We start from the raw sequence: 26,953 nt of genomic DNA, 5'->3' as shown, positions 1-26,953 counted from the left end.
ATGCTCTTGGGGAGGTGTGGGAGTTCTGACTGCTTCAGACCGTACTGAACAACTGCTAGCTTGCATAACATCTTCAGATTAGGACTCAAGTCCAACATGTACAGTTTACGATTAAATATGACACGATGTATGACACGATCTCTCACCATGCAACTCAGGGTTGGCTTTCCACTGATCATTGGAGCCCCTGACAAATATGTACAGCGCCCCCATCGTAGAAAAAGGCTGTATGACCACACAAGTTATGATACAAGAACAATTCTTCTGGAAGAAGCTGTGCCGAAGGTGTGCTCAGCCAACAGTTTGTCTCTGTGTCAAACACTTTGATGGTCTTGTAGTCACCTTCCTGGTCCACCCATCCCCCGAATAGAAACATCTTTGTCCCAAAAATGGTGTTAAAGTGGTAATGCTAAAGCGGGCGATGCAATGCCTCTGGTGTCAATAAGACCAGACCATTGTAGTGGTGTCCAACTTGTACATGTCATTAGTGCCTCCAGTCTGGATGTCATGCGTATCCATAGATACACATGACTCCAAGACACATGCTGAGTGCATAGTACTGCCAGTACGATTCAAACTCTGGAACAGAAACTTGGGGTTGGACCATCTGTGGGTGTCGACATCAAATGCATAAATCATTGGATTTGGCTTTCTGGCTCCCCCAGATGTAGATCATATCTTCTATCAGTACAGCTGCGTGGCCCTTTTGAAACAAGGAAACCTCAAGGGGATGTTCTCCTCTTCCAGTTGTCACTGGTGGCAACATCACAGGCGTGAAGACACTGTGTTGAAGACACACACCCCAAACTGATGCCAGTCCCTGTCCTCTCCAAATAAGTACACCATGTGTCTCACTGTAACATACAGTAAGTGACCAGATTTGACTGAGAGCCTTCCATCGCGCAAATTCCAGCTTTTCACCAGAGGAAAAGCCTGTTTTCTCAACTCGCTGTTTCTCTGCAAGACATTACTCTATAACCATATCTCCAAAGCTATCTCCAAAAAATCAATGGCAGTCCCACAGTCAAATGTCTTCTTCTTTCAGACGCAACGTCCAAGGGACCATTAAAAAACTAGTCAGAAGAAAACCAGCTGACTGTAGACTGGCCTTCCACCAGGGTCATTTATGTGTGTGTAGCTAGTAGTGAAATATTGCTTCCGATTCGGACTCCAGTATCGGGTCGAGAGGCTGCTTTTGCAGACATGTGAAAGGGGAATCTTAGGAGCTGTACCAGTTGCAGACACAGTGATCAGTTATAAGCTGGCCGACGGTGACTCTCACGTCATCATGATGTCGTCACAACAAGACAGCCATGCCCAAATATTGAATTCTAGGACAGGTATCAGGATGAACTTGCCAGTGACCAAACTGGAGAGATTGTTAGGTATTGCTGTGTAGTCTGCGTGCATTCTTAGTTTAATAGTTAAAATCACACTTGTGTAAAGTGAGCGGCGCTCATCATACATCATCATACATCACATTCCGTGCTCTGCCAATCAGCTGAGTACATTCCTATGCTCATACAGACACACAAAGCTGTGCATAGGAGTGGCTAGCGCCGCTCAAAACCACAGATAATGAATACAGAATAGCTCTATGCAGGACGCACAGGCCTCCTCAGTGCCACTGATGTACCATTGCTCCAATCTGAACCAAACTTGCCACAAACACTGTTCCGGGGTCTGCCATCAGAATAGCCATACCAGGCAACATATTTTCCCAGCAGGAGCCATGTTAAGGGCCTCCAGGGGCCACGGCACACTGTTTCTCGACTCAGCACATAATGTGGCACAAATGTAATTAAGGAGCCTGCCATGACAATAGTTCCACCAGGTGCCACATGTAACATGTTGCCCCCCCAGGGGCCATGTCAGGGCCACAGGAACACTGTTGCTCCAATCTGCCAAACGTGGCACAAACGCTGTTCTGCCATGATAATAATCACACCAAAAACCTACATTGCTCAGATATGGGACTGCAGCAGTGTTACAGCAGTGTTTAATACTTCAAATGCTGGCCATAACTTTGACCATGCTCTGATCAGCGCAGTATAGGACTGGATTTTAAGCCTGCAAATATAGCAGTAAAGCCCAATACTTGAAATAGGCTTAAGTTGTCAATTCATAATATATTTTTGTCTGGGTCTGGGTCCCAAAGGTACAATATTTCTACTTACAATGTGGAGTGAAATCATGTGCTTGAAAAAAAGAAGGAAAAAACATCTAAAATAAAAAATAATTAACCTCAGTCTCCTCCATGGAGACTGAGGTTTGAATCCTTTACGCTGCACCTGGCTTGGTGCTCCAACAAACAAAACTGACAGTCTTAGCGGGTTGGAAGCCGGGTGGGGAGGGTGATCTCTGTGGAACTTGGAGGGATAGAGTGTCCCTCCACATATGTTACAGCCTGGTGAAACTCCAAGCGGCTGGTGTCTTCTTCTACTTCTTCTTCTTCTTCTTCTTCCAATTGTAGTTCAAATTCTGATTAATCTTCATTCTTCTTCTTCTCCGTCTTCTTCATCTTCTTCTCCGTCTTCATCTTCATATTCTTCTCTGTCTTCATCATCTTCATATTCTTCTCCGTCTTCATATTCTTCTCTGTCTTCATATTCATCATCTTCATATTCTTCCTCTCCGTCTTCTTCATCTTCATATTCTTCTTCTCTGTCCTCTTCTCTGTCATCGTCGTCGTCTTCTTCTTCTTCTGAAACATTCATGGCTGCCAGTTCCCACCTGATGTTATGTGGGAGTTCCGACACCACCAGACAGTACTGCACAACAGCTAGCTTGCATAATGTCTTCAGACTAGGACTTAAGTCTAAGATGTACAGGTTAGCTTTAAAGAGGATGATACGATCTCCCACCATGCGACAGCAAGTCCCAAACATCTTTGTTGACGGGCCTTTCCCCATGGGCTCAACCTTCTTCCAGGAAAGGGTCTCAGGATTGGCTTTCCACAGATCATTGGAGCTCCTGTGATATTTCTTATCACCAAACATGTACAGCTCTCCATTGTAGAAAAAAGTTGTATGACCACACGTAGTAATAGACACACCAGGTGGAAGAATCTTTAAAGAAAGTGTGCTCAGCCAGCAGTTGTTCTCCGTGTCAAATACTCTGAAGGTGTCGCAGTTATCCTCCTGGATCGCCCAGCCACCAAATACAAACATCTTTGTCCCGAAGATGGTGGCAGATTGATGTGATAAAGGAGGTGGCAGAGTTCCTCTGGTGTTTATCAAAGCCCAGACCACTGTGGTGGTGTCCAACTTGTAGATGTCATTAGTGCGTTCAGTCTTTGTCCATCCTCCATAGATATACATGACCTTGCCCAAGACACAGGCTGAGTGGCTGGCCCTTGCCTCTGGAACAGTCCCAGAAACCTTGGGCTTGAACCATCTGTGGGCATCCACATCAAATGCATAAAGCACGTTGCAGTAAGGAAACCCTCCCCAGATGTAGATGGTGTCTTCTATCAGCGCAGCTGTATGGCCAACGCGACTGGAGGGAACTCCAAGGGGACATTGGCCTCCTTCAGTTGTCACTGGTGGCAACTTCAACCAGCGCAAAGACACTGAGTTGAAGACGTGTACCTCAATCTGATCCATGCCATTGTACCCTCCAAATGAGTACACCTCGTGCCCCACCGTCACCGCAGTATGATTAGAAAGCCTATTCGGTGCACCTTTCAGACGCAATGTCCAACGGAGCATTTCACAACACCAGCAACACGGTTGATCAAAGCAGAATATTGTAAAAAAACTACTCAAACTAAACTGGTTGACTGTGGAACTGGCCCTCACCTTTCAGATCCAAGAATAGTTATGGTGTGACAAGTGGAATATTGTTCATGGGCTTCAGTATCGGGTCGAGCGAGTCCTTTTGAAGATCTTTGGACTCAGGATAGTTAGAGTGTTGTAAATGAAGTTATAGTCTTGGAGATCAAAGGCTTCTTACACAGTCCTATGCTAGTTTGGATGTGAGCGGTTAATGAGACAGCAAACGGTTATAAGCTGGCCGTCAGTGACTCATTATGACGTCATCACGAGTCAGCTAAGCCCAAATAAATATGGAATTCTGGTCCAGAATAATCATATTTGACCTGGGGACCCCCCAAAATAAGGACCCTGCACCCCGACAATCACTTGGAATTGTATTGGTTGTATTGGCAATTATAATATGGAACCATTTGTATCCACTTTCCACAGCCTTCTTACACGGGTAAGAGGGCTGTGGACAGTCAGTCAATTTAAGAACAATGGCTTCTATTAGCATAACACCAGGAATTTAGCTTGGATTCCCCATTGATGACATCACTGGTTTCCACAGCCCTCTAATACACAGAGAGAGTAGTCAAAATGGTACCATATTACCTTTTTTGAGTGCCACTCCTACAACTGGCTTTGTTAGTTTACGTGTCTGTCTGTCTGTCTGTCTGTTCGTACCAAAACATGAGCATGGTTGATGCTGATTGGTTGATGCTGATTTCATTACGTCAGACATTACGTCAGACCACAGCTGATCAGGCTATATAATACCTTACACCACTCAGTTCACACGGGTGTGATTTTTTACTGCTCTAACAGTGATTTACAAGCTCACAACGCCTCACGCTTGTAGATCAGTTTGTAGATCTTGTAGGGCCGCTGGGTAATCTCTCTCCAATGGAATGCTATGGAGAATGGCGGTGCGCAACGAGCAGCTGTGTTATTCTTCCACCAGTTGTCACTGGCGATCATGGAAAATTTCCGACATTAGGACATTCGATCGATCTTAAGACACCCGTTCGTGCAATGGAGCGACGTCCACTATCGGGTGATTCTTCAAATGTTAGTGAAAAACAACGGCAGTGAAAGGGGGATTAGGATTGATTAATTTGGCGTTTAACAAATAAACAAAATATTCAAACACCGATGACATTGACAGTGCTGTCAAACAAGTCTATGAAGCTATATGAAATATATGAAAATTATTAATCTGCAACACTATTTCATACAATATGTAGGCCTAGTGGGGGGTCGCCTGCTTACATCTCTCTCTCAGCTAGGGGTTGAAAATCCCTGCAGTAGACATAACCACGTAACATACAGTAATCCATAGTCCATAGATCAGGACTGGGAAAACACATTTGGCTTTGGGCCATTTTCAGTGGTGGAAGATGTACACAGACTGTTTTACTTAATTAAGTAAAAGTAGCAATATGTCAATGTAGAAATACAAGGCCTACATTTCAAATGTTACTCGAGTAAAAGGATAAAGGTATTGGCATGAACATAATATGTGTGCTTACAGTAGCTACCAAAGTAAAATTACTAACTAAAGCTGTCAGATAAAGCTGTAGTGTTTTAAGAAATATACTATTAGCCTCTGAGATGCAGAAGTATATTAAAAGTATAGGAAAAAAGGAAATACTCAAGTAGAGTACAAGTCTCTCAAGATTGTACTTAAGTATAGTACACGGCTAAAGTTACTTTGTAACTGTAATTTCCACCTTTGGCCAATTTCTTTCCATGCTATTCGATGGTGGGCCAGGACTTAATCAATGGCTCATTTAAGAAATTGATTGGTAACAAATGGGACTAGGACATTGTGTCAGACTGCCTTTATACACTGTAAAATGTCCAGTGTTCATTTAACTCTGAGAGGGCCCATTTGGTTTCATATGTGCACAAATAATACTATACTGGAGGATTGTATCTTGTGCGACACGTGTGTGTGTGTGTGTGTGTGTGTGTGCGTGCGTGCGTGCGTGCGTGCGTGCGTGCGTGCGTGCGTGCGTGCGTGCGTGCATGCATGCGTGGGAGATGCAGAGAAGGGATACGCCTATTGATGGCAAACACTGCAAAATTCTCACTGATCATTTAACTCATAATTACAGATGCATAGGGGTCTATTTGGTCCCCTTTACTGGTACCACGATTAAATTCACACTCACAATTTCCACCTTCCATGTTGTGAATGATGAATGTGTGTGATTTTAATTTAGAGAGGGACTGCCTGCGTCTTTGTTATGCACAACGCATTTACCACCTACACTGACCATGCTGCGGAGCCCAACTAATTCAATATACCCTACAAATCATTTTTTTGACATGTCTTAACATGTCTTAGTATCTTAGTATCTGAGATGTAGTGGAGTAGAAGTAAAAGTATATTGAAAATTGGAAAGTAAAATACAATTACCTCACAATTGTAAGCACAGTGCTTAAGTAAATGTACTTAGTTACTTTCCACCACTGAGAATTATTATTGATTTGACTGTTTGCGTGCCAAGGATACGTCATGAAGCCTAATTCAGCGTGAGATTAGCTGTTCAGATTTGATCAAATCCATCTGATTCCTATCTGCCAGTCCTGGGACCCCCAGGGGTCCTTGAGGGGATATAGCAATCTCACAACATTGCGACTTGTGAGCTTGTAGAAATGTTATTCATTATGTTTGAAAGATCTTGAGTTTTCTTTTTTTTTAAATATATTTTAAATCATTTTGACAGTTTGTTATTTGTTATTTCAGATGGAGGTCTGTGCAGTCAAATACATATTAATGGAGGGAGGCATCCTTGACATGAAAACTTTGGAGAACTACTGACCTAAGAGACATTACATTACATTACATTACATTACAGTCATTTAGCAGACGCTTTTATCCAAAGCGACTTACAATAAGTGTATTCAACATAGGTAGGGAACAAAAACTACTAATCACCAGAAGTCTTTAGTGCATTTTCTGCAAAAACAAGCAACCAAGAGTATACCTAGCGCTAAGGTAAAAGTGCAATATATCAGCTACCTATTTCCTTAAACAGATGAGACAAAATAGCTAAATCAAATGAGCATGAGCTAAAACAATTAAGTGTATCGACTAAACAAGATCCAATAAACAATACAACAATAGAAAACAAGCGTTCGTACAACTAGTTAACAACAAGTAGGTCAGGCAGAGAGGAAGGGTAGTGTTTCCTGAAGAGGTGGGTTTTCAACCTGCGGCGAAATATGGGCAGTGACTCTGCTGTCCTAACATCAGTGGGGAGTTCATTCCACCACTGTGGGGCCAGGACAGAAAAGAGTCGTGACCGTGTGGATCGGCCAGAAGGACCCTTGAGTGACGAGGCAATCAGTCGCCCCGAGGTGGCAGACCGAAGTGGTCGGGCAGGGGTGTAGGCATCGACCATAGCCCGGAGGTAGGAAGGAGCTGTTCCTTTCACTGCCCTATAGGCTAACACCAGGGTTTTGAACTGGATGCGGGCCGCTACGGGGAGCCAGTGTAGAGAACGGAGAAGGATGGTTGTGTGGGAGAACTTGGGGCGGTTGAACACCAGACGAGCCGCAGCTTTCTGAACAAGCTCCAGAGGTCTGATGGCAGATGCCGGAGCACCAGCAAGGTCAGACATCAGGTCTTCCCTGGACTCCATCAAACATATTTAATGTAGACACACAGCTAGGCAACATCTGTGCTGTCCACGGCCAGGGTCCAGGAACAGTAATAGGCCCTCTGACATTGACTCTGTTTGGCGGCTAGCTAGTGGTTCAATATTTGCCTCCGAGATGTGGTGGAGTACAAACTATGAAGTACCGGACAATGGACGTGCTCAGTAAAGTAGAAAGCGACTCGAAATTGCACAAATGTGCATCACTTCTAATGTCATTACAACAGTGGTTTTCAAACCTTTTCACATCAAGGTCCATTCTTTATTCGGCATTTGAGCCACGGTCCACGGACCACCACTTTATGAGATTTAGCCTCGCAGACCTAAAACTAAAGAATGTTTTGTTGTCGTTGGATAAGATTTTGTCCACAATTCCATGCTGCATTGACGTGGTACCATAAAAGAGTTAACAGGCAAACAATCAAAATAACACATTCTCTAATTGTGTAGACTTCTTGTAAATTAAGTAATGCAGATTTTTAACAATAATTGTCTCCACCAGGCCGAAGGCATGGGGAGAGAGTATGTTTTGCACTCCGTCCGTGTGTGTGTGTGTGTGTGTGTGTGTGTCCGTCCGTCCGTCCGTCCGTCCGTCCTTCCTTCCTTCCTTCCTTCCTTCCTTCCTTCCGTCCGTTACCAGCTAATCTCCGGCACCGTTGGCCCAATCCATGCCAAACTTTGCACACACACTCCCTGGATGCCAACGACGAACCTCTGCCCAAAATATTCCTCAACGGCCTGTTATAGCGCCACCATGAGGCCGATTTAGGCAAATCACATTTCTGTAGATAACTCGTACACATTTTATCCATACATCACACAATTTGGTATACACTATCTCCATAGTCATGTGATCAACACGGATCTGCACCATTTCCCATCTTCCATCCTGATTGGCTAAGATTGGCTTCCAAAGTTCACATGATTCATCCGTTTTGAACAAAATGCCACAAATCACAGTGTGCAATTTCCGTGAAATTATACACGCACATTTCCACTAGGCCGAGGACGACATGCCACTCATTTTTTTCCAAATCAGCCTCACGGTGGCGCTATAACAGGGCAATTCCTGTTTTTACTTATAACTGCATCGATCTGTATACAACGTATGTATGCGCACTCCCTAGAGGCCATGGAAAAACATTTTCCCTGCATCCCTCCACATCTGCCGGTTATAGCGCCACCATGAGGCCGATTTCTGCAAAACACATTGTTTATGTTAGTCGCACAGATTTCATCCAAATCTCACGCAAATCCGTACACACTCTGTAGTCATGTGATCAAGACGAGCCTGTTGGATTTATCAGATTCTACACTGATTGGCTAAGATTGCTTTCCAAAGTTTTCAGGAGTAGCCCGTTTTGTACAAAAACATGTCCTGCTCATCCAGAATTCTATCCTCAGAGATGCTATGAGTGATTTGGCTCTGCATTTCCTCAACAAAATGAAGAACATTGTTGCAAAAAACAAAAAAAACATGTTTATATTCCTCCTAAACATTTTGCCAAACATCACACACACTCCTATCCTCCTGGTGGAGACCTGTGCCCAGAAGGGCACTTTTTCTAGTTTAACTCTCAAGCTGTTTGCCTGCTAAAGACGTCTTTGACATACTTTTTTCTCAATGTCGATTCCTGCCAAAGACGTCTTTGATGTATTTTGGGTTTTTTATCAGCTTTCAGAGCTGATCAATGATCAGACTTTCTAGTCTAGTCACATGGTCTAGAATAGTGGCGAGATTTTCATTATTGGCTGGCCTCTAAGCCAATGGGAGACTAGCCCTCTATGGCCAATGGGACACTAAGCCCCACGGCCAATGGGACACTAAGCCCGCTCTCCTCTCCCCCACCGCACCATAACTAGAGACTGCTAACAGAAATCCCCACTAAGGCACAATATTCATTTCTTGTTATTGATTCAGATTAGCCTAGTAGCTTCCTCGACGCTAGCAACGCTCGCTTCAGCTGTGGTCCGTCAATGAAATGTTTGAGGTGTGAGATTGAGGTGATTGAACAGAACATCGATATTAGGGGCTTAACAGTTTGACTACATAATACGATTTACCCACATTTTAATCAAATATTCTACGCTGCCTAGATTGTTTTATTACCTTTAGATAATACGCTTAAGTATCTGGGCTTTTGATCGTCGAAAATCCGCCTAAAATAGGTTCCCTGGTGTCTTGCGATCAATCGCACCACCCGCCATCTTGGTACACCACAAGCCGGGTGCATAAAACCACATTCCATGAGGCCGTGTCTTCCGTTCACTTGCATTGGACTCAATTTCCCAGAAGCCCTAGCAGCCCAGCGAATGTGTCGATTTCCGGTTTCGACATCACAACAGTTAGCTCCTTCCACCAGCTCCGCGGCAAAGACGGACTTTCTTTTTAATTATTAAAATAGGGCGATTTAGACACATAAAACAAATAGCGGGGATGTCGTATTAAGCAGGGCATATCGTTTGATCAATCAATTTAAAGCAGGGAAACTGTTTAAAAAAAAATGTGTCGCTACCTCAAGGTTACAATATCAACACTTCTGATGACCTTTTACTAAGTTACGATCACCACATTAGCTTTAGGCGATTTTGCTTCCGGTTCATTTGGCGTGAATTTCAGCGATTTCAAAATAAAAGACCCCATGCATCCTGTTGGCAAGGAAGCCCCTTCCAATATTGGCAGTCAATATTGGCAGTCAAAATGAAACCAAATGAACGCATTTGGTTTCATTTTACACTCTCACTAATTAAATATCAAATAAGGGTCCATTTGGATAACCAACTCTCCATCATTTAGCTGGGGACCACCTGGAATCCCCTCAAGGACCACTGGTGTGGCGGCCAGCAGTACCTTGCACGGAACGGGCCACCTTTTTCACCGAGGAGGTGGTGACACCATTCATCAGCTAGTCGGAGAGCCACTTCCTCCAAAAACAGTCACCTTAACATTCTTTAACCTTCGTCCTATTAGGAAAATACCCTAGAAAAATATATGAGTCCCTTCCTACAAATAGATAGAGTCAAAAGTGAAATATTTCTATTTGAAATGTAGCGGAGTAAATACATGGACGTGACCCTCTCAGTCCCATGGCGTATAAGAAGCATGGATGAGGCTCGCATTACAGGCATTACATTTTCTTAATAAAAACGTTAACTGAACTATATAATAACTACAATTACGGGTCAATTTGGTTCCATTTGTACACTCACTCTCATAGTTAAAGTAACACTGAGAATGTTGGGGTTCCAGTCTCCAGAGCTTTAAAATGGTATCAAATGGGGGCGATCCGTGGTCTAATCTAATGCATATCAATTTAAAAAAAAGTTGAGCTATAGAACCACACTGTGAAAAGCTTATCTTATATGGGGGTCCGTGGGCTAATGCGTATCAATTTGGGGGTCTAATATGTATCAATTTGTGGGGTCCTTGGCATGAAAAAGGTTTTAGAACCGTGTGCACTGCTATAGACCATAGCTAGGAGTGAAAATGCCTTTTGCTGCGGTATAATTACAGTCATTCCTTTTGGGGATGTAAGTGCTTGGATTCTGCTGGAATAGCTGGAACAGCCGACATGCCATGGTGCAGGGATGACCCGAAAGGACACTTCTAATTGGCTGATTTCTCAGAGTAGGTGGAAAAAATCCCCTACAAACAAAGCGCCGTAGTTTTGAAATAATTGCTTGGCTAAGCAATGTCAAGTTGAGCAGTGCGGTAAAAGCTCTACGCGGTGCACAAACAAGCCAATTAAACCTCGACACAGATCACGTCCTTTTGGAAAAGCGCCGTGTGTTGTTTTGACAGGGGAGCGATGAGGGATGAGAGCGCCAGGATGGTTTGAAGGGCTGTAACATAAGCCACTAATAACTTTATCAGCTATTAGTGGCTTCCAATAACTAAGAACGTGCACACATGAATGCAGTATTTACTATGGTAAAACAAAAATGCAAATGCATCCCTTTCCTTTCCATGCCATATACCGAAAGGCATCTTTCAGGAGAATTGCCTTTTTCCGAACACTCCTGAACGTGAACGGAGCATTTTACCCTGAAAGAATTTGTCGTCTGTGTAGAAATCCGTGTCGTACGCCACATCTTCAGTACAGCTAAAAAGTGCAGGGTCGCGCCCCGAAAATAGCTCTCAACACGTTGCATCACAGTGCCACGCGCTGGGGAGCTTGTACCTCCGCTATTTTTGCTATGTTGTGCCAAATGTGCCGGAATTTCAGCCTCTGCCCATCTAACTTTCTATGCATGTCCCTGACTAAGAGGCCGTGTTCATTTTGCCGACGAGAAATGTTCATCAACTAAATGAAAACTAAATGAAAACTAAGCTATGATGACTAAAACTGACTATGTTGACAATTTTGTCAACTAATAAAAACTAGGGTGTGACTAGTGGAGAAGAGATCCAGTAGAAGTAAATACAAGCTAATTATGCCATCACGTCCCGACAAAATACATTTTATTCAACTAAAATACTTAAATACAGTACATAACATGAATTTGATTTGACTAAATCAACTGTAGATTTAGTGGACTGAAATCTCATAATATTCCGTCAACTAAAACTAGACTAAGAGTAAAACATTTCAGATGACTGAAATATGACTCAGACAGACAGACAGAGGCTGTGTAAATGTGTAGGTAAATGTTTGCCCAACGTTGGTATGCCAGGGCTAGTTAACGTCAAGTGACAGTGAACCTGAAGTGATTGCTCTCTGTGTCCCCAACAGGCATCAAGGTGATTGGTGGACTTCGGGAGACGACAGGAGAGGAGTTTGGGATATACATCAAGCGGATTTTACCCGGTGGCCTTGCTAGTGCTGATGGTAAGAGCTGCTTAGTTTACACCCACAGCATACATCGCAAGTTATGGACTGTCAATTCAACTCTGACGGGGAACAAAAGTTTGCCTTGTGTACATGGCACTAGTACATTGTTTCAAGTGAGGTTAACCACTTTAACTATATTTTACACTTTGGCTATTCAAAAATAGCAGATATACAAGCTCATAGTCCGTCACTTTGTGCATTTGTAACTAAAATCTTTCCTTCTGGGGCTCCCTGGCAAGACATATTCTTCAGATGGGGGTCCGCGGCCAAATACATCATCCTTGACTATATTCCATGAAATTAAATTAAATTATCATCAAAATATATTTAAGTACAGCAATACATGGCAATTTGAGGTACTCTTCTATAATATTTCAACATGGAAAAAATATATATATAATATATTGCAGCTATATTTTTTGTACAAATGTTCACCCCTTTGGCCAATTAGACTAAGACTGGTTTCAGTTTGGCATGATCCTCTACTGTAAAGCTTCATAAACATGTGACTCTGCATGTAGGGGCAGAAGAAGAATTTTCATAAAACTCCCCGGGTGGACTCCCCGGGGACCCCCACACGGAAACACTCTACCGTTTCGGACGCGGTAGAGACGCAGTCCCCCCAGGGTCCCCCCAGGGACCCCCACATGGAGTTGCACCACTCACTTCACACGGGTGTGATTTTTAAACTTAAAAATCAAACCCGTCTGAAGTGAGTGGTACTGTACTGTACTGTACTGTACTGTACTGCACTGTACTGTACTGTACTGTACTGTACTGTACTGTACTGTACTGTACTGTACTGTACTGTACTGTACTGTACTGTACTGTACTGTACTGCACTGCACTGCACTGTACTGTACTGTACTGTACTGTACTGTACAAGCCCACCTCCCTGGCCTGTGTGTGTCTGTGTGTTAGGCTGTGCAACAGTGACACTTGGTGGTGAACAAACGCTATTTTCATGCTCGGACACAGGGACACAGCGACACAGCCACATACATAGCTGTCTATAGGAGTGGTTGCACCACGACTCCACGAGACACTATGGCGCAACCACTCCCTTACGGAGCTATGTGTGCAGCTGGCTGGGTGGGTGCCTGGGTCTGAGCACGAAAATAGCATTTTTTTCGTTTTTCACCACCTGTGCGCAACCTAATACACACACAAACACACACGCACATATTAACTGTATGATGATTTCAGGTGTGCCAGTACAGTACAGTACAGTAGAGGGTACAGTAGAGGGACCCCCACACGGTAACTCTGTGGTCCTGTGGGTCTGGAACTTCCGGGGACCCCCCGGGGACCCCCACACGGAGTTGCACCACTCACTTCACACAGGTGTGATTTTTTAGATATTGGTCCAAAGTTCACATGTAGCAAGTTTCGTGCATTTTGATCAAAGATCCCGTTTCATTGCCGGCAGTGAAACGGTTCATGAGCTATGCCTGTTCAAAGTTTGCATTTTCAATCGAGTGCTATAGCGCCACCCTTTGGTCAATGGTTGTGGGCTTCGCGTCTTCACCGCTTGGCATAGCCCTCTACCATATTGACAAGTTTCGCGAAAACCGAGTAATTGTGGCAATTTGTACAAAACGGGTACAAAGCGGGCTACTCCTGAAAGGTTTAGAAGCCAATCGTAGTCAATGAAGGTGGATTATGAGAAATCAAACAAACGCGTCTTGATCACATGACTATGGAGAGCATGTGTACCGATTTGCGTGAAATTTGGATAAAATCTGAAGGTGTAATATTAGAAAATGTGTTTTACATATGTCGGCCTCCTGGTGGCGCTATAAAGAGCAGATGTGAAAAATTCCAGGCAAAGGTTTTTCCTTGGCCTCTAGGGAGTTGGCATACAAAGTTATCCACAGATCCGTGCAGTTAGAGGTAAAACACTTTTCGGCGAGTTATAGCGCCACCATGAGGCTGAGTTGAAAATGTTCACGTGGCATTTCTTCCTCGACCTAGTGGGAATGTGCGTGCACAATTTCACGGAAATCACACGATGTGTCCATGATTTGCAGCATTTTGTTTAAAACTGAGCACTCCTGCAAACTTTGAAAGCCAATCTTAGCCAATCTGGATGGAGTCTGAGAAATCTGAAAGACCCGTTTCGTTGAATGGCTCTAGAGAGACTGTGTACCAATTTGCGTGATGTTTGGACAAAATCTGTAGGTGTACCGTCCAAAAACTTGTTTTGCACAAAGCGGCCTCCTGGTGGCGCTATAACAGGCCGTTCTGGAAATTCTGGGGCAGAGGTTCATCGTTGGCATCCAGGGAGTGTGTGTGCAAAATTTGACATCGACCAGGTTAACGGTGCCGGAGATTAGCTGTTCACAGACGGACGGACACACGGACACACGGACACACGGACGGACGGACACACGGACACACGGACGGACGGACGGAGTGCAAAACATACTCTCTCCCCATGCCTTCGGCCTGGTGGAGACAAAAAAGAAAACTGTGAAAAATGAGGCTATTATTTTCTAAACATATTTTGGGAACTTCTCCTTTGGTCCACCCATTCCTGGGAATGGTCCAGTGAAGAAAAAACGAAGGAAAAAGGCCCAATGTGCAGGTCAGGGTGTATGGGATTATTGCACTGGTCCCGATTTCACTAAAACCAGTACCTGTCTGCATGTAGAAATAAACAGGGATGTAAACCTACCTTCTATGATGTCAATGAGCATCATGAAGGTGAAAAGGTGAAAGACCCACCCACCTCAGACATCAGCAACATTATGAAAATCACATAAAGATAATTGTATGGATGAAATCACCCGGGTTTAGTGTTCTTGGGTTATTAAGGGAGGTCCGGCCGGCGGACCTTGGCTATTTTCATATGTTTATGTTCCTCTTTCTTACGTAATGATTGATAATTTCGCCAATTTGGTATTAAAAAGGTTACACTTATACTGTATGTTGGTTTGTTTAGTGAGAAAACAATGTTGCACATTAAGCAAATAATTTGGGGACCCCCTTGGGGAGTCTGGAGACTCCCCAGTTTTGGAACTACTGGTGTACAGATGTATGTTGTGTCGTTCAGTCAGAGAGCTTGGCAGACAGCAGCAGCTTGGCAGGTGCACTGCTGAGGACTCAAGGTCGTGTGGTGTTGAGTGTGAAGTGGAATGGTTGATGGCTTCTCCACAACGCTGCAAGCAGCACTCTCCCAGGGTCAGTGATCAGCCAGCAGTGGCTGACAGTAACAAAGGTGCTTTTACTTTTGAGTATGTCATATGTCATATTTTTAATAATAACCGTGCAGACAGTTTTTGCGAAACATGGCAATATGGTAGAGGGCTATACCAAACGGTGAGGGCGTGAAGCCCACGACCATTGGTCAAAGGGTGGCGCTATAGCACTTAATTGAAAATGCAAACTTTGAACAGGCATGTTCATGAACCGTTTGTCCATCGCCAATAAAACTTCGATAAACACAAATGTCTCCTCATGCCAAACAACTTTCGTGTTCTGACTTTTGACCTCTGACCTTTAGATCACCCTCCATTTGAATTATATGAAAAACAGTTAAAAGCTAGTAAAGCTACCTCCTCCCGGGATCTTTGATCAAAATGCACATGTTTCTACATGTGAACTTTGGACCTATATGGAAAGAAGTAGTGAAAGTGGAAAAAGTTAAAGTTTTATGAGCCGATGAAAATTGCCGTTTTATGAAATTCTTCTGCCCCCAATACATTTTGTGAAATGTTGTGAAACTTTACAGTATGCTAGAGGGTCATGCCAAATAGCACTGAAAACAGTCTTACTTCAATTGGCCAAAGGGGGGCACTATAGCAATTTTTTTTAAATTAAGCCTTATCACTGCTTTGCAGCAATATTTTTGTTTTTGCTGTCAAATTAGTCGAGATTAACCTTATAAACTAGTGATGGGAGATTAATCGGCAAACACATCGGTATCGGCCAATATTGGCCTTAAACCAATTAATCAGTAAAATAATATCGGATTTAGCAGATATTTAATTTTATTACAATTATGTTGAAAAATTAAATAAAGCCTGAAAAAGCCTTTTGTGATGAAGGCTGCAAATGATCTGTGTTTTCTGGGGAAGCTTTCAAAAGAAACTACATTCAAGCTGTTTGTTGGGATATGAGCCAACATTTCAATAACAGTGCATCCCTAGTTTTGGAATAAAGAGGCATTGCTTTTTTCAAATTCAGCCTTTTTTCAGAATGGCCAAAATACTTATTTTAATTAATACAGAATAAGATCATATCGACATCGGTAATTATATTGGATATCGGCCAAATGTTCTCATCGGTACATCCCTATTATAAACCCCACTGAGTTTTCCAAATCTCACCTGCACAACCCTATGTTGTTTCAAGTGCTGTTTATAACAAATTTAAGTGTTGAGGGTCTAACTGCTCTGGTTAACTGCGTGAACATTTTAACCCTACAGAAGAGACCAACTATTTGACCTTCAAAGTAACTAACCCACCTAAGAGGTGGCTAAAAACAAATAAAATGTGTAACCATGAGTAATTATCAGTTGTTCCGTCCCATTTTTATTTGTCCATGTATTGTATGCATGAATAGTTTATCATCACTTATACATTGTTATGAGAAGATTATAATATCATAGAAGTGTGTTCATAATGAGTTATAAACATGGGATGCATAGCAAGTGTTAACAGTATGATAACAGTAACAAATACAGTATGTTAGAGCTTGACATTTGGTAAATTGTCTCAAGTTGTCACAAGAAGGGGGACCCAATGATGAGTTTAAAAAACTCCTGGTTGGTTGGTGGTGCTGGTTGGTGGTGCTGGTGGTCCTGCTCCTCCTGGTGGTGGTGGTAGTACTGCTTCTGGTGGTGGTGGTACTGCTCCTGGTGGTCCTGATTGAGTGATTATTTTATTAGACATTCAAATATGCAAACAGCACAGGGTACAGTCAAGCATTTGGTCCAAAAGGATACCCCCGAAAGACCTCGTTTCCATTCGGGTCCTATGCATTCATTCACCATTAAAACAACGACGATAATTGAGATCTCAAATGTACCGGGGGGGGGGGGGGATAAAGAGGGGGGGCAATCACCTTCTCTCCTTTTGACCTGCTGACAGCGACAGGTGAATTTTCAGGCACGTTTTAAAGTAAGCCAGTGATTTGGCACGTTTTAAAGTAAGCCAGTGATTTGCTTGTTTTAAGGGAAGGGGTCATTACACCTGAGTGGCAGTGATGTGGAAGTAGTCTACTTGTCAGCCCATAGAGCCCCATTGTGTGAGAGTACCCTAAAGTTTTATGCTAGAAATGTTGAGTATGGGTCCCCAGCATTTAGAAACTGCCGGACACCAACTTGCATATGTTGGGCAATTTATAAATGTACAATAATATGTGACCATACCATTATCAATCTATATAAGGCAAAACATTCAAAATGTCATCATGCTTCAAGTAGCATGTGACAATTGTGACGTGTCAAACTTGGGATTTTCATGATTCTGAATCCATTCCAAGCAAATTAGTTTTGCACAAAAAACAGGAATAACCACTTGCCCAAATGTGCTGACCATCACATTTATGCAAAACTAATGCTTTGAATTGATTCAGAATCATGAAAAATCCCTAGTTTGACATGTCACATGCTACCGTACCTAAAGCATGATGAAAATTTTGCCATATATGTTGTTAATGGATATCACATATAGGCCTATGCCAATTATGAAAATTGGCCAACATATGCAAGTTAGCATCCATCAGTTTCTAAATGCTGAGGACCCATAAGACATGTCTAGCATAAAACATTAGTGTGCTCAAAATGCTGGGGTTCACATTCTTGCAAGTGGACTAAGGTGAATTTACCCATATTTGTTCTAAAAGTGAGTGGCTGAATAAGGGCTCCAGCTAATGTCCCGAGAGCCCTTTTGTTAACAAAAGAGGAATTTGTACCCAAGAATCGTGTCTTTTGATTTACTCTTGTTTTGCAAACGGGGACAATTTGAAATTACAGGCGGTACTCATGTCGTTAATATATGCTTCCTTGGGGAACCCCACAGTTCACTGGGAGGACATGGTTCCGTTCATGTCACCCATTTGTTCTCTTCCCTCAATGTATAATTTCATCCAGCCTATATGTACTATCAAAACCAATGGCCTCCAGAGTCTACCTTGTTCACAGCTACAGGGACTGGATCCGGGGATCCTAGGTGGTGGTGGTGGTGGTGGTATGCATGGTGGTGGTGGTGGTGGTAGTATGCATGGTGGTGGTGGTGGTAGTATGCATGGTGGTGGTGGTGGTGGTGGTGGTAGTATGCATGGTGGTGGTGGTGGTAGTATGCATGGTGGTAGGAATGGTGGTGCTGCATATGCCATGCTTAATCCTGTAGACATAAGACATTCTGAGTTTTAATACAGCCAATTTCTTCACAGGGGAATAGTCAAATTAAGTCCAATGTTTTGTGGATAGCTCTGACCCAAAGCTTGTATACTGGAGAACCAAGACTGCAATCAAACTGGAGCAGTGGGGATGATTAGCTTCAATGCACATTTAAGTGCCATGTATAGGCTCCATGCAGCCACAGTGGAAAGAAAATGGGCCTGATCTTCCTCAACAGGTCTTACCAATTATACCATGTAATTATTGTCTGAATAAAGTGTAAGTTTGCCCAATCTGTATCGTAGAGTATGCTAATACTATAACTTATCCAATCTGTATGGTAGAGTATGTAATACAATTGGGGTGATTGTATATTGGTAGATCACGTCAAAGGTCATGCATCACCTAGCCTATTTTCGTTGGCGAGACATGGCCAGAGCATTTCCGGGGGTCCCCAGCCTAAAACGTTTCGAACCCCTGCTCTAGACCAGAAATCACACAGGCTATGAGTCACCAGGATACGTAGATACAGGAGACACTGCGTAGACATAGGATCTGACAGACTTTGACCTTATGGTCAAGATTACATTTGCAAACAGGCAGGCTTTTATAAAATTGTAGCACTTGCACAGGAAAATGGGTTCAAATCTGGGGTAGAAGATGATGGTGCAGCTTTAGGGCTCCATTCCATTTAAGGCAGTGGTTCTCAACCATTTTAATTTCAAGGAGCCCCATGGAGTGTACAAATGGAACCAAAAATTACCTTTATGGGTCCATTTGTACACTGAAGTGTACACATATAAGGGGCCATTAGGAACCCCCCTAAGAAAACATAAGGGTACCTGGACTGGAGTGAGCAAACGTGCACAATATCAGCACCCCGTCTCTTAACATAACGGAACAGAGCCTTAATTCGTATAATTGGCAATTCTGGCAAGACCTGTGAGGAAAGCGTTGATGCCCAATTTCTTCCCAATATGGCTGCTGTGCATAGAGCCCATTATAATACAGAAACACTCAAATTGACATCATAAACTCATCATAGACAACAGACTGGAAAAGCTTCAATATTATTCCCTGGAGCTGTATATGCAGGTGACATCATAGAATTAATGAATGCTCCCCCCAAACTATCAGGACAAAATTTCAGAGTTGACATTTGTTTGTTTTCCTAGGCATCTGCAACAGACCTACACTTTGATACATAGGAAACCAAGCAAAAAGCTTTACCTTGGGCAAACAAAAGAGCCACCAGTGCAACAAGACACATGCTTCCCATATTGCTTGTAGTTAGAAGTGCTGATCAAGAAGTGACTGGCTAGCCCTCAGCAGAGGTTTTAAGACTAGCTGCTGGTGGTCCCACAGCTGTTCATGATCAGCATAAATGAGTGGAGGAGTTGATCACCTGTCTGGCATTATTTGGATGGGAAGGTTTTTTATTATATTTTATATTGAACTACATCTGTTATGTTCATGTTATGTGTCATAGGCTACTGGTCAAAATGTATTATTCTCTGGGATTACAAAACATATTATTTTAATTACACAAAATGAGAACTGTATGTCTGTCTGTCTGTCTGTCTGTCGACTGTATCGATAGATGATAATATATAACCTATATATTCCTCCTGGTGTCATACATATTGTTAGCTAGCCTAATATAGCTGGCCTAATATTGCTGTTAAATAGTCACTTGAATAATGTTAATAAAACCGCATTGGAATCAACCCTGCAGCGCAAACTTTTGGACCTTGTGCGCTGTGCGTGTGCGTGTGCGTGTGTGTGTGTGTGTGTTAGAGTTGCCAACTATTAGATTTTCAAATAAGGGACAACTCCCGGGCGCGTGGCGAAGAGTGGGTCATTTCCGGTCAAACCCCCCCAATTTCAGGTCTAAATTACGTTAATCAATTACATTAAATTAAACAACACATTACAATCTTTTGGCTTCCAGCGACCCCACATTGTTTCTTCAGGAACAATATTTCTAGTTGTAATAGTAATATAATATTATATAATATGAAATACTACCTGACCTGTATTGACATGTAGGCCTATATGAGCTGTTTGAGAGTGTAAAAGTGCTATATAGTATGCATTATTTTTATTATGAATAAATATTAGTCATTACATCTACTTGCATTATAATATGATTTAGTTGATCTTAATGGTTTAAAAATATCACGGTGTATCAGTGTTGGGTATGTTAGTAAAGGTATGATTTGGAAAGTATACATGACTTGAATGAATCTGCAGTCTGCACTGACCTAAAACTTTGCTCTACCCCTTCCAATGTATAGTTCATGCTATAAGGACTTGGTTGTATAGGTTTAACAAACAGCATACAAAATATTAAGCCTTAAATGTCAAATGTTCAAATCATAAACTTGACCCTATTTCAGACCATTTTACAAATTTTACACAGGCTTCTCAGTACCCACTCTTCTGGTTTAAACAGTGGTTCCCAAAATGGGGTCCGGGGACCCCCAGGGGTCCTTGAGTGAGTTCCAGGGGGTCTCCAGCTAAATGATAGTATGGAACCAAATGGACCCTTATGGGTCTGTAACTCTGAGAGTGCAGGTCCATTTGGTTCCATTTGTATACTCATAATTAACATTGATTTTACGATATGAATTGGGGGTCCCAGAGGTAGAAATGCCATTAAATGGGGGTCCGTAGACTAATGCATGACAAACTGGGGGTCCTTGAAATTAAACGGGTTGAGAATCATTGCTAGAGCCTTACAAATCTTCTCTTATGGGGGTCCATGGCATTATGTTTTCAAATGGGGGTCCGCAAGCTCATTAGTGTCAATTTGGGGGTCCTTGACATGAAAAAGTTTGGGAACCACTGCTCTAGAGTTGCTTGATGAACAAGGAACTGTGTCCCTGTCAGGGCTAACTGGCACATGACAGCACAGTCCTTTGCAATTTGCAACTCTAGATTTATTATAATGATATGAAGTGACTTGCCATCCATTGACTCCCCATTCATCCAATTTGCATCTGCGATCTGCTTGTATTAAATGACATTAAACTCACCAACATTGCAGCTGTAGGGAAAGCTTGAATATCCACTTTCAAACTGCAAAGCTTGTGTTTCATAAAAATCCACCGAATCTTTTTCCCACTCAGCTCTGCACTTAGTTTTGGGAACCTAATGATGTCCCACATGGAGATCTGCAAACTGAAAAGTGTACTTGGCAAGCAATTCGGCCCACTAGCAGAGCCTGATTGGTTGAGCCTCAATTGGCTGAGGGCAGGCAGAGGCTGGAAATTGCACAGGTGAAAGGAGTTGGCCTCATTAGGCCCACTGGCAGAGCCTGGCCCAGGTGAAAGGAGTTGGCCTCCTTAGGCCCACTGGCAGAGCCTGACCAGAGCCTTTTGTGGTGGTTCTGGAGAACCGTTGGTCCGACCGACTAGATACCTGGCACTGCACTCCCTGTGGGGGTGTGGAACGCGTGTGTCGAATGTGAAGTCGGTGGGTCAAACGGTTCTCGAGTTACGTGCATTACAACCGTACACACATGCAGAGACGTGGTACATTATATAGTCGATATAAATTATATTTACCTGTATACGTTTTCTAGTATCAAATGTATTTATTAGCACCCAGTTATTAAAAAGGGCCTAAATTGTCTGAGTTGCTCCAGTGCCTTCTTTTTCGCATGTAACCTGTCCTGCTTCTGAGATGCCACACACACACACCTCATGTGTCTCAGTGCTTGAGTCCAAACAAGCCCTAAATGTACATAATATAGGCAACACATGGTAATACAACAGACTGAAGTGACCAATGTTGACTGTGAAGAAGTTAAACACCGAAAGTAAATCATGGGTATAAAAAGCACCTTCTCCTCCAAATAGACTGACTGCCTATAATGGAGGAGATTGAACAGTATGTTGCAAGCTGCTTTGCGTTACACTTGGACAACCCCATAATCCTCAAGCCTCTGACCACGGCCCAGGCCAAATATAAAACAATGAGCTGACACTATATAGCCCAGTCCCACACACACACTTTTGACCTCCGACCTAGTAAAAAAAAATGAAATGGAAAAAATGAAAGTTTTATGAGCCGATGAAAATTCTTCTGCCCCCAATACATAAACATGCAGCGTCACAGGTTTGTGAAACTTTACAGTATGGTAGAGGATCATGCCAAATAGCACTGAAACCAGTCTTACTCCAATTGGCACTAGAGCAATTTTTTGAAAATGAAGCCTTATCACTGCTTTGCAGCAATATTTTTCTTTTTTGCTGTCAAATGAGTCGAGATTGACTTTATAAACTTTTCCAAATCTCACCTGCAGAACCCTATGTTCTTAACAAATGTAAGTGTTGAGGGTCTAACTGTTCTGGTTAACTGCGTGGACATTTTAACCCTAAAGAAGCGAGACCTCCAAAGTCAACCTTAAGAGCTGGTGGCTAAAAACAAATAAAATGTGTAACCATGAGTAATTATCAGTTGTTCTCTCCCATTTTTATTAGTCTGTGTATTGTATGCGTTTTTGTATAAATAGTTTATCATCACTTATACAGAAGATTATAATATCAGTGTGTTCATAATGACTTATAAACATAGGATGCATAGCAAGTCTTACCCCCATACTAAAAATGGATTCCCATCCTTTACTTAACCTCAAATACAGTATTCAAATGTTACAGCTTGACATTTGGTAAATTGTCTTAAGTTTAGTCACAAGAAGGGGGACCCAATGAGGAGTTTAATTAACTTTAATATCCTGGTGCTACATTTCCTGGTGGTGGTGGTGGTCCTGCTCCTGGTGGTGGTAGTACTGCTCCTGGTGGTGGTAGTACTGCTCCTGATTGATTATTGTATTAGACATTAAAATATGCAAACCGAACAGGGTACAGTCAAGCATTTGAAAATACCTTGTTTCCAGTCGGGTCCCATGCAGTCATTCACCATTAAAACAACGACGATAATTGAGACATCTCAAATGTACAGGTTTGGAGTAGAAATAAAGCGGAGGGGGATAAAGAGGTGGGGCAATCACCTTCTCTCCTTTCGACAGGTGTCTGAATTTTCAGGCCCGTTTTAAAGTAAGCCAGTGATTTGCTTGTTTTAAGGGAAGGGGGCATTACACCCGAGTGGCAGTGATGTGGAAGTATAGTCTACTTGCCAGCCCATAGAGCACCACCTAAAGCATGATGAAGATTTTGCCATATACATGTTAATGGATATCACATACTGTAGGCCTATGCCAATTATGAAAATTGGCCAACATATGCAAGTTAGCATCCATCAGTTTCTAAATGCATACGACATTTCTAGCATAAAACTTTAGTGTGCTCAAAATGCTGGGGTTCACATTCTTGCAAGTGGACTAAGGTGAATTTACCCAGATTTGTTCTAAAAGTGAGTGGCTGAATAAGGGCTCCTGCTAATGTCCGGAGAGCCCTTTTGTTAATAAAGAGGAATTTGTACCCAAGAATCATGTCTTTTGATTGATTTACGCTTGTTTTGCAAAGAGGAACAATTTGCAATTACAGGCGGTAGCGGCTACTCATGTCGTTAATGTATAGTAGTATGCTTCCTTGGGGATACACAGTTCACTGGGAGGACATGGTTCCGTTCATGTCAACCATTTGTTCTCTTCCCTCAAGGTGTGATTTCATCCAGCCTATATGTACTATCAAAACCAATCGCCTCTACCTTGTGTTTGATGTGGTCGTTCAGATATAGGAGGTGGTGATCCGTCTGGTGGTGGTGGTGGTCGTTGTCGTGGCATTTCTGGTGGTGGTGGTGGTCGCATTTGTGGTAGCATTTGTGCATATGCTATGCTTAATCCTGTAGACATAAGACATGGAGTCAAATTAAGTCCAATGTTTTGTGGAAAGCGCTGACCCAAAGCTTGTATACTGGAGAACCAAGACTGCAATCAAACTAGAGTAATGGGGATGATTAGCTTCAATGCACATTTAAGTGCCATTGTATAGGCTCCAGCCACATTGGAAAGCAAATGGAAAGCAGCACCATGTAAGTTTTGTGTGAATAAAATGTAAGTTTGCCCAAAAGAGTATGTTAATACTATAACTTCCAATCTGTATACGTCATTGGTAGAGTATGCAATACAATATAACTCATACAATTAGGGTGATTGCATTTTGTAAGATCGCGTCAAAAAGGTCATGAGTCATCTAGCCTATTTTCGTTGGCGAGACATGGCCAAAGCATTTCCGGGGGTCCCCAGCCTAAAACGTTTTGAACCCCTGCTCTAGACCAGAAATCACACAGGCTATGCGTCACCAGGATACGTAGATACAGGAGACACTGTGTATAGGATCTGACAGATTTTGGCCTGATGGTCAAGATTACATTTGCAAACAGGCAGGCTTTTATAAAATTGTAGCACTTGCACAGGAAACTGGGTTCAAATCTGGGGTAGAAGATGAAAGTTACATAGTGCGGCTTTAGGGCTCCATTCATAGCAGTGGTTCTCAACCAGTCTAAATTTTAAGGAGCCCCATGGAGTGTACAAATGGAACCAAAAATTACCTTTATGGGTCCATTTGTACACTGAAGGGGCCATACACCTATAAGGGGCCATTAGGAACCCCGCTAAGGAAACATAAGTACAGTACCTGGTTTTCATGTGTCTATGAGGTGACAGTACTTCATTAGACACCCTGGAGTTGTTTTTATGTGCAATGGTGTATTAACTTTGTATTTAGGGTTTCTTCCTGGAAACTGAACCCTTGACAGTCAAACGGGCCAATGAAATAAACAGTAATATAGTGACACCACACTATCAGCCCCTCCCCTAACCCCTCCCCCTTTAACATACAACTACAGCTGTGAAGCTGCGGCTTCAGTTCAGGTGGATCACCACCCACCAGGCAAACCAGGCATACTTAATGAACTGGTGGGCGTGTCCACATAAAAGCATGATTTTAACAAATACTGTACACTTTTTGAAAAAAGTTCTTCCCCCTTATATTGTAATAATACCTGATGATCATGTTTTAGGGTGGAAAGAAATCGTGGCACTCCATCTTTAACAGAATGGAAGTATGGAACAGAGCCTTAATTCGTATAATTGACAATTTTGGCAAGACCTGTGAGGAAAGCAAGGAAGATGCCCAATTTATCATAAACTCATCCCAATTAAGTCATTATAGACAACAGACTGGAAAAGCTTCAACATTACCTGGAGCTGTATATGCAGGTGACATCATATAATTAATGAATGCTCCCCCAAACAATCAGGACAGAATTATTTCAGAGTTGAAATTTGTTTGTTTTCCTAGGAATCTGCAACAGACCTACAATTTAATACATTTACATAAGAAACCAAGAAAAAGCTTTTACCTTGGGCAAACAAAAGAGACACCAGTGCAACAAGAAACATTTAAAATGCTTCCCACATTGCTTGCAGTTGCTGATCAAGAAATTACTGGCTGGCCCTCAGCAGAGGTTTTAAGACTAGCTGCTGGTGGTCCCACAGCTGTTCATGATCAGCATAAATGAGTGGAGGAGTTGATCACCTGTCTGGCATTATTTGGATGGGAAGGTTTTTTATTATATTTTATATTGAACTACATCTGTTATGTTCATGTTATGTGTCATAGGCTACTGGTCAAAATGTATTATTCTCTGGGATTACAAAAAATATTATTATTTTAATTACACAAAAGGAGAACTGTCTGTATGTCTGTCTGTCGACTGTATAGATAGATGATAATATATAACCTATATATTCCTCCTGGTGTCATACATATTGTTAGCTAGCCTAATATTGCTGTTAAATAGTCACTTGAATAATGTTAATAAAACCGGGAAAAAAAATCGGAATCAACCCTGTGTGTGCGTGCGTGCGTGCATGCGCAGAAAAGATAATTATTTAATGAAAATCACGATTTAGCGCCCTGTCTCGCTATAGTGCAGTAGCGTAGGCTACTAGGCTATGATCACAAACATTTCGCCCTGTGTATTCCTGTGTGTGTGCCCGCGAGAGAGAGAGAGAGAGAGAGACAAAACTCACATTCAATAATTTTTTCCTCTGAGACCTTAAGGGAGCATTCAGTGATTTTGTTGATTTGGAAAAAATCCTGGGCCGCCCCGGTAACAAGATGTGCACATGCATGCGCTCTACAGGAGCCCGCACACCAAGGCCCGCCTCCGCTCGATCATTATTTGAGGAACGCACCTCTCTATCCTGATTGGATGAAGGATGGGCCCCCCCGGGGTGAACTGGGGACAGGGAGGAACTCCTTATATGGTCAGCACATCTATAGTAGGGAGGATTATCACAAAAAAAGAAAAGTGATATTTGAATTAAGTGAAATCACTGAAGATACCTTTAAGCGCTATGTCTGTCTGTCTGTCTG

General features: G+C 42.5%; 2 protein-coding genes across 7 annotated transcripts in view; one reads left to right on the top strand and one right to left on the bottom strand.

Moving 5' to 3' along the window:
- Positions 1 to 26,953, top strand: part of LOC306936158 (syntaxin-binding protein 4) — a gene marked incomplete at its 5' end in the record, with an annotated part of 182,299 nt that overhangs the window by 95,432 nt on the left and 59,914 nt on the right. Inside the window, one exon of the mRNA XM_079519634.1 lies at positions 12,157 to 12,252. Within this exon, the coding sequence (XP_079375760.1) occupies positions 12,157 to 12,252 (96 nt within the window). The remainder of the gene's footprint in view (positions 1 to 12,156; positions 12,253 to 26,953) is intronic.
- Positions 16,769 to 26,073, bottom strand: LOC306936159 (uncharacterized protein). 6 transcript variants are annotated; one of them, XM_079519639.1, is made up of 5 exons: positions 25,935 to 26,073; positions 24,279 to 24,413; positions 18,534 to 18,606; positions 18,394 to 18,494; positions 16,769 to 17,123 (listed from the first exon to the last, which is right to left on the bottom strand). In XM_079519639.1, the coding sequence occupies exons 3-5, from the start codon at positions 18,589 to 18,591 to the stop codon at positions 16,983 to 16,985; spliced, it is 300 nt and encodes a 99-aa protein (XP_079375765.1). In that variant the 5' UTR covers positions 18,592 to 18,606; positions 24,279 to 24,413; positions 25,935 to 26,073; the 3' UTR covers positions 16,769 to 16,982. The 6 variants fall into 6 exon arrangements, with proteins under 6 accessions (XP_079375765.1, XP_079375764.1, XP_079375763.1 ...); XM_079519638.1 differs by having other exon boundaries at positions 18,394 to 18,518; positions 18,558 to 18,606; XM_079519637.1 differs by having other exon boundaries at positions 18,394 to 18,606.

The sequence above is a fragment of the Electrona antarctica genome (assembly GCF_951216825.1).
Source record: "Electrona antarctica genome assembly, chromosome: 14".
In the NCBI taxonomy this organism is placed as follows: Eukaryota; Metazoa; Chordata; class Actinopteri; order Myctophiformes; family Myctophidae; genus Electrona; species Electrona antarctica.
The sequence above is the reverse complement of the archived record's forward strand: the minus strand, read 5'-3'. Positions and strand labels throughout refer to the sequence as shown.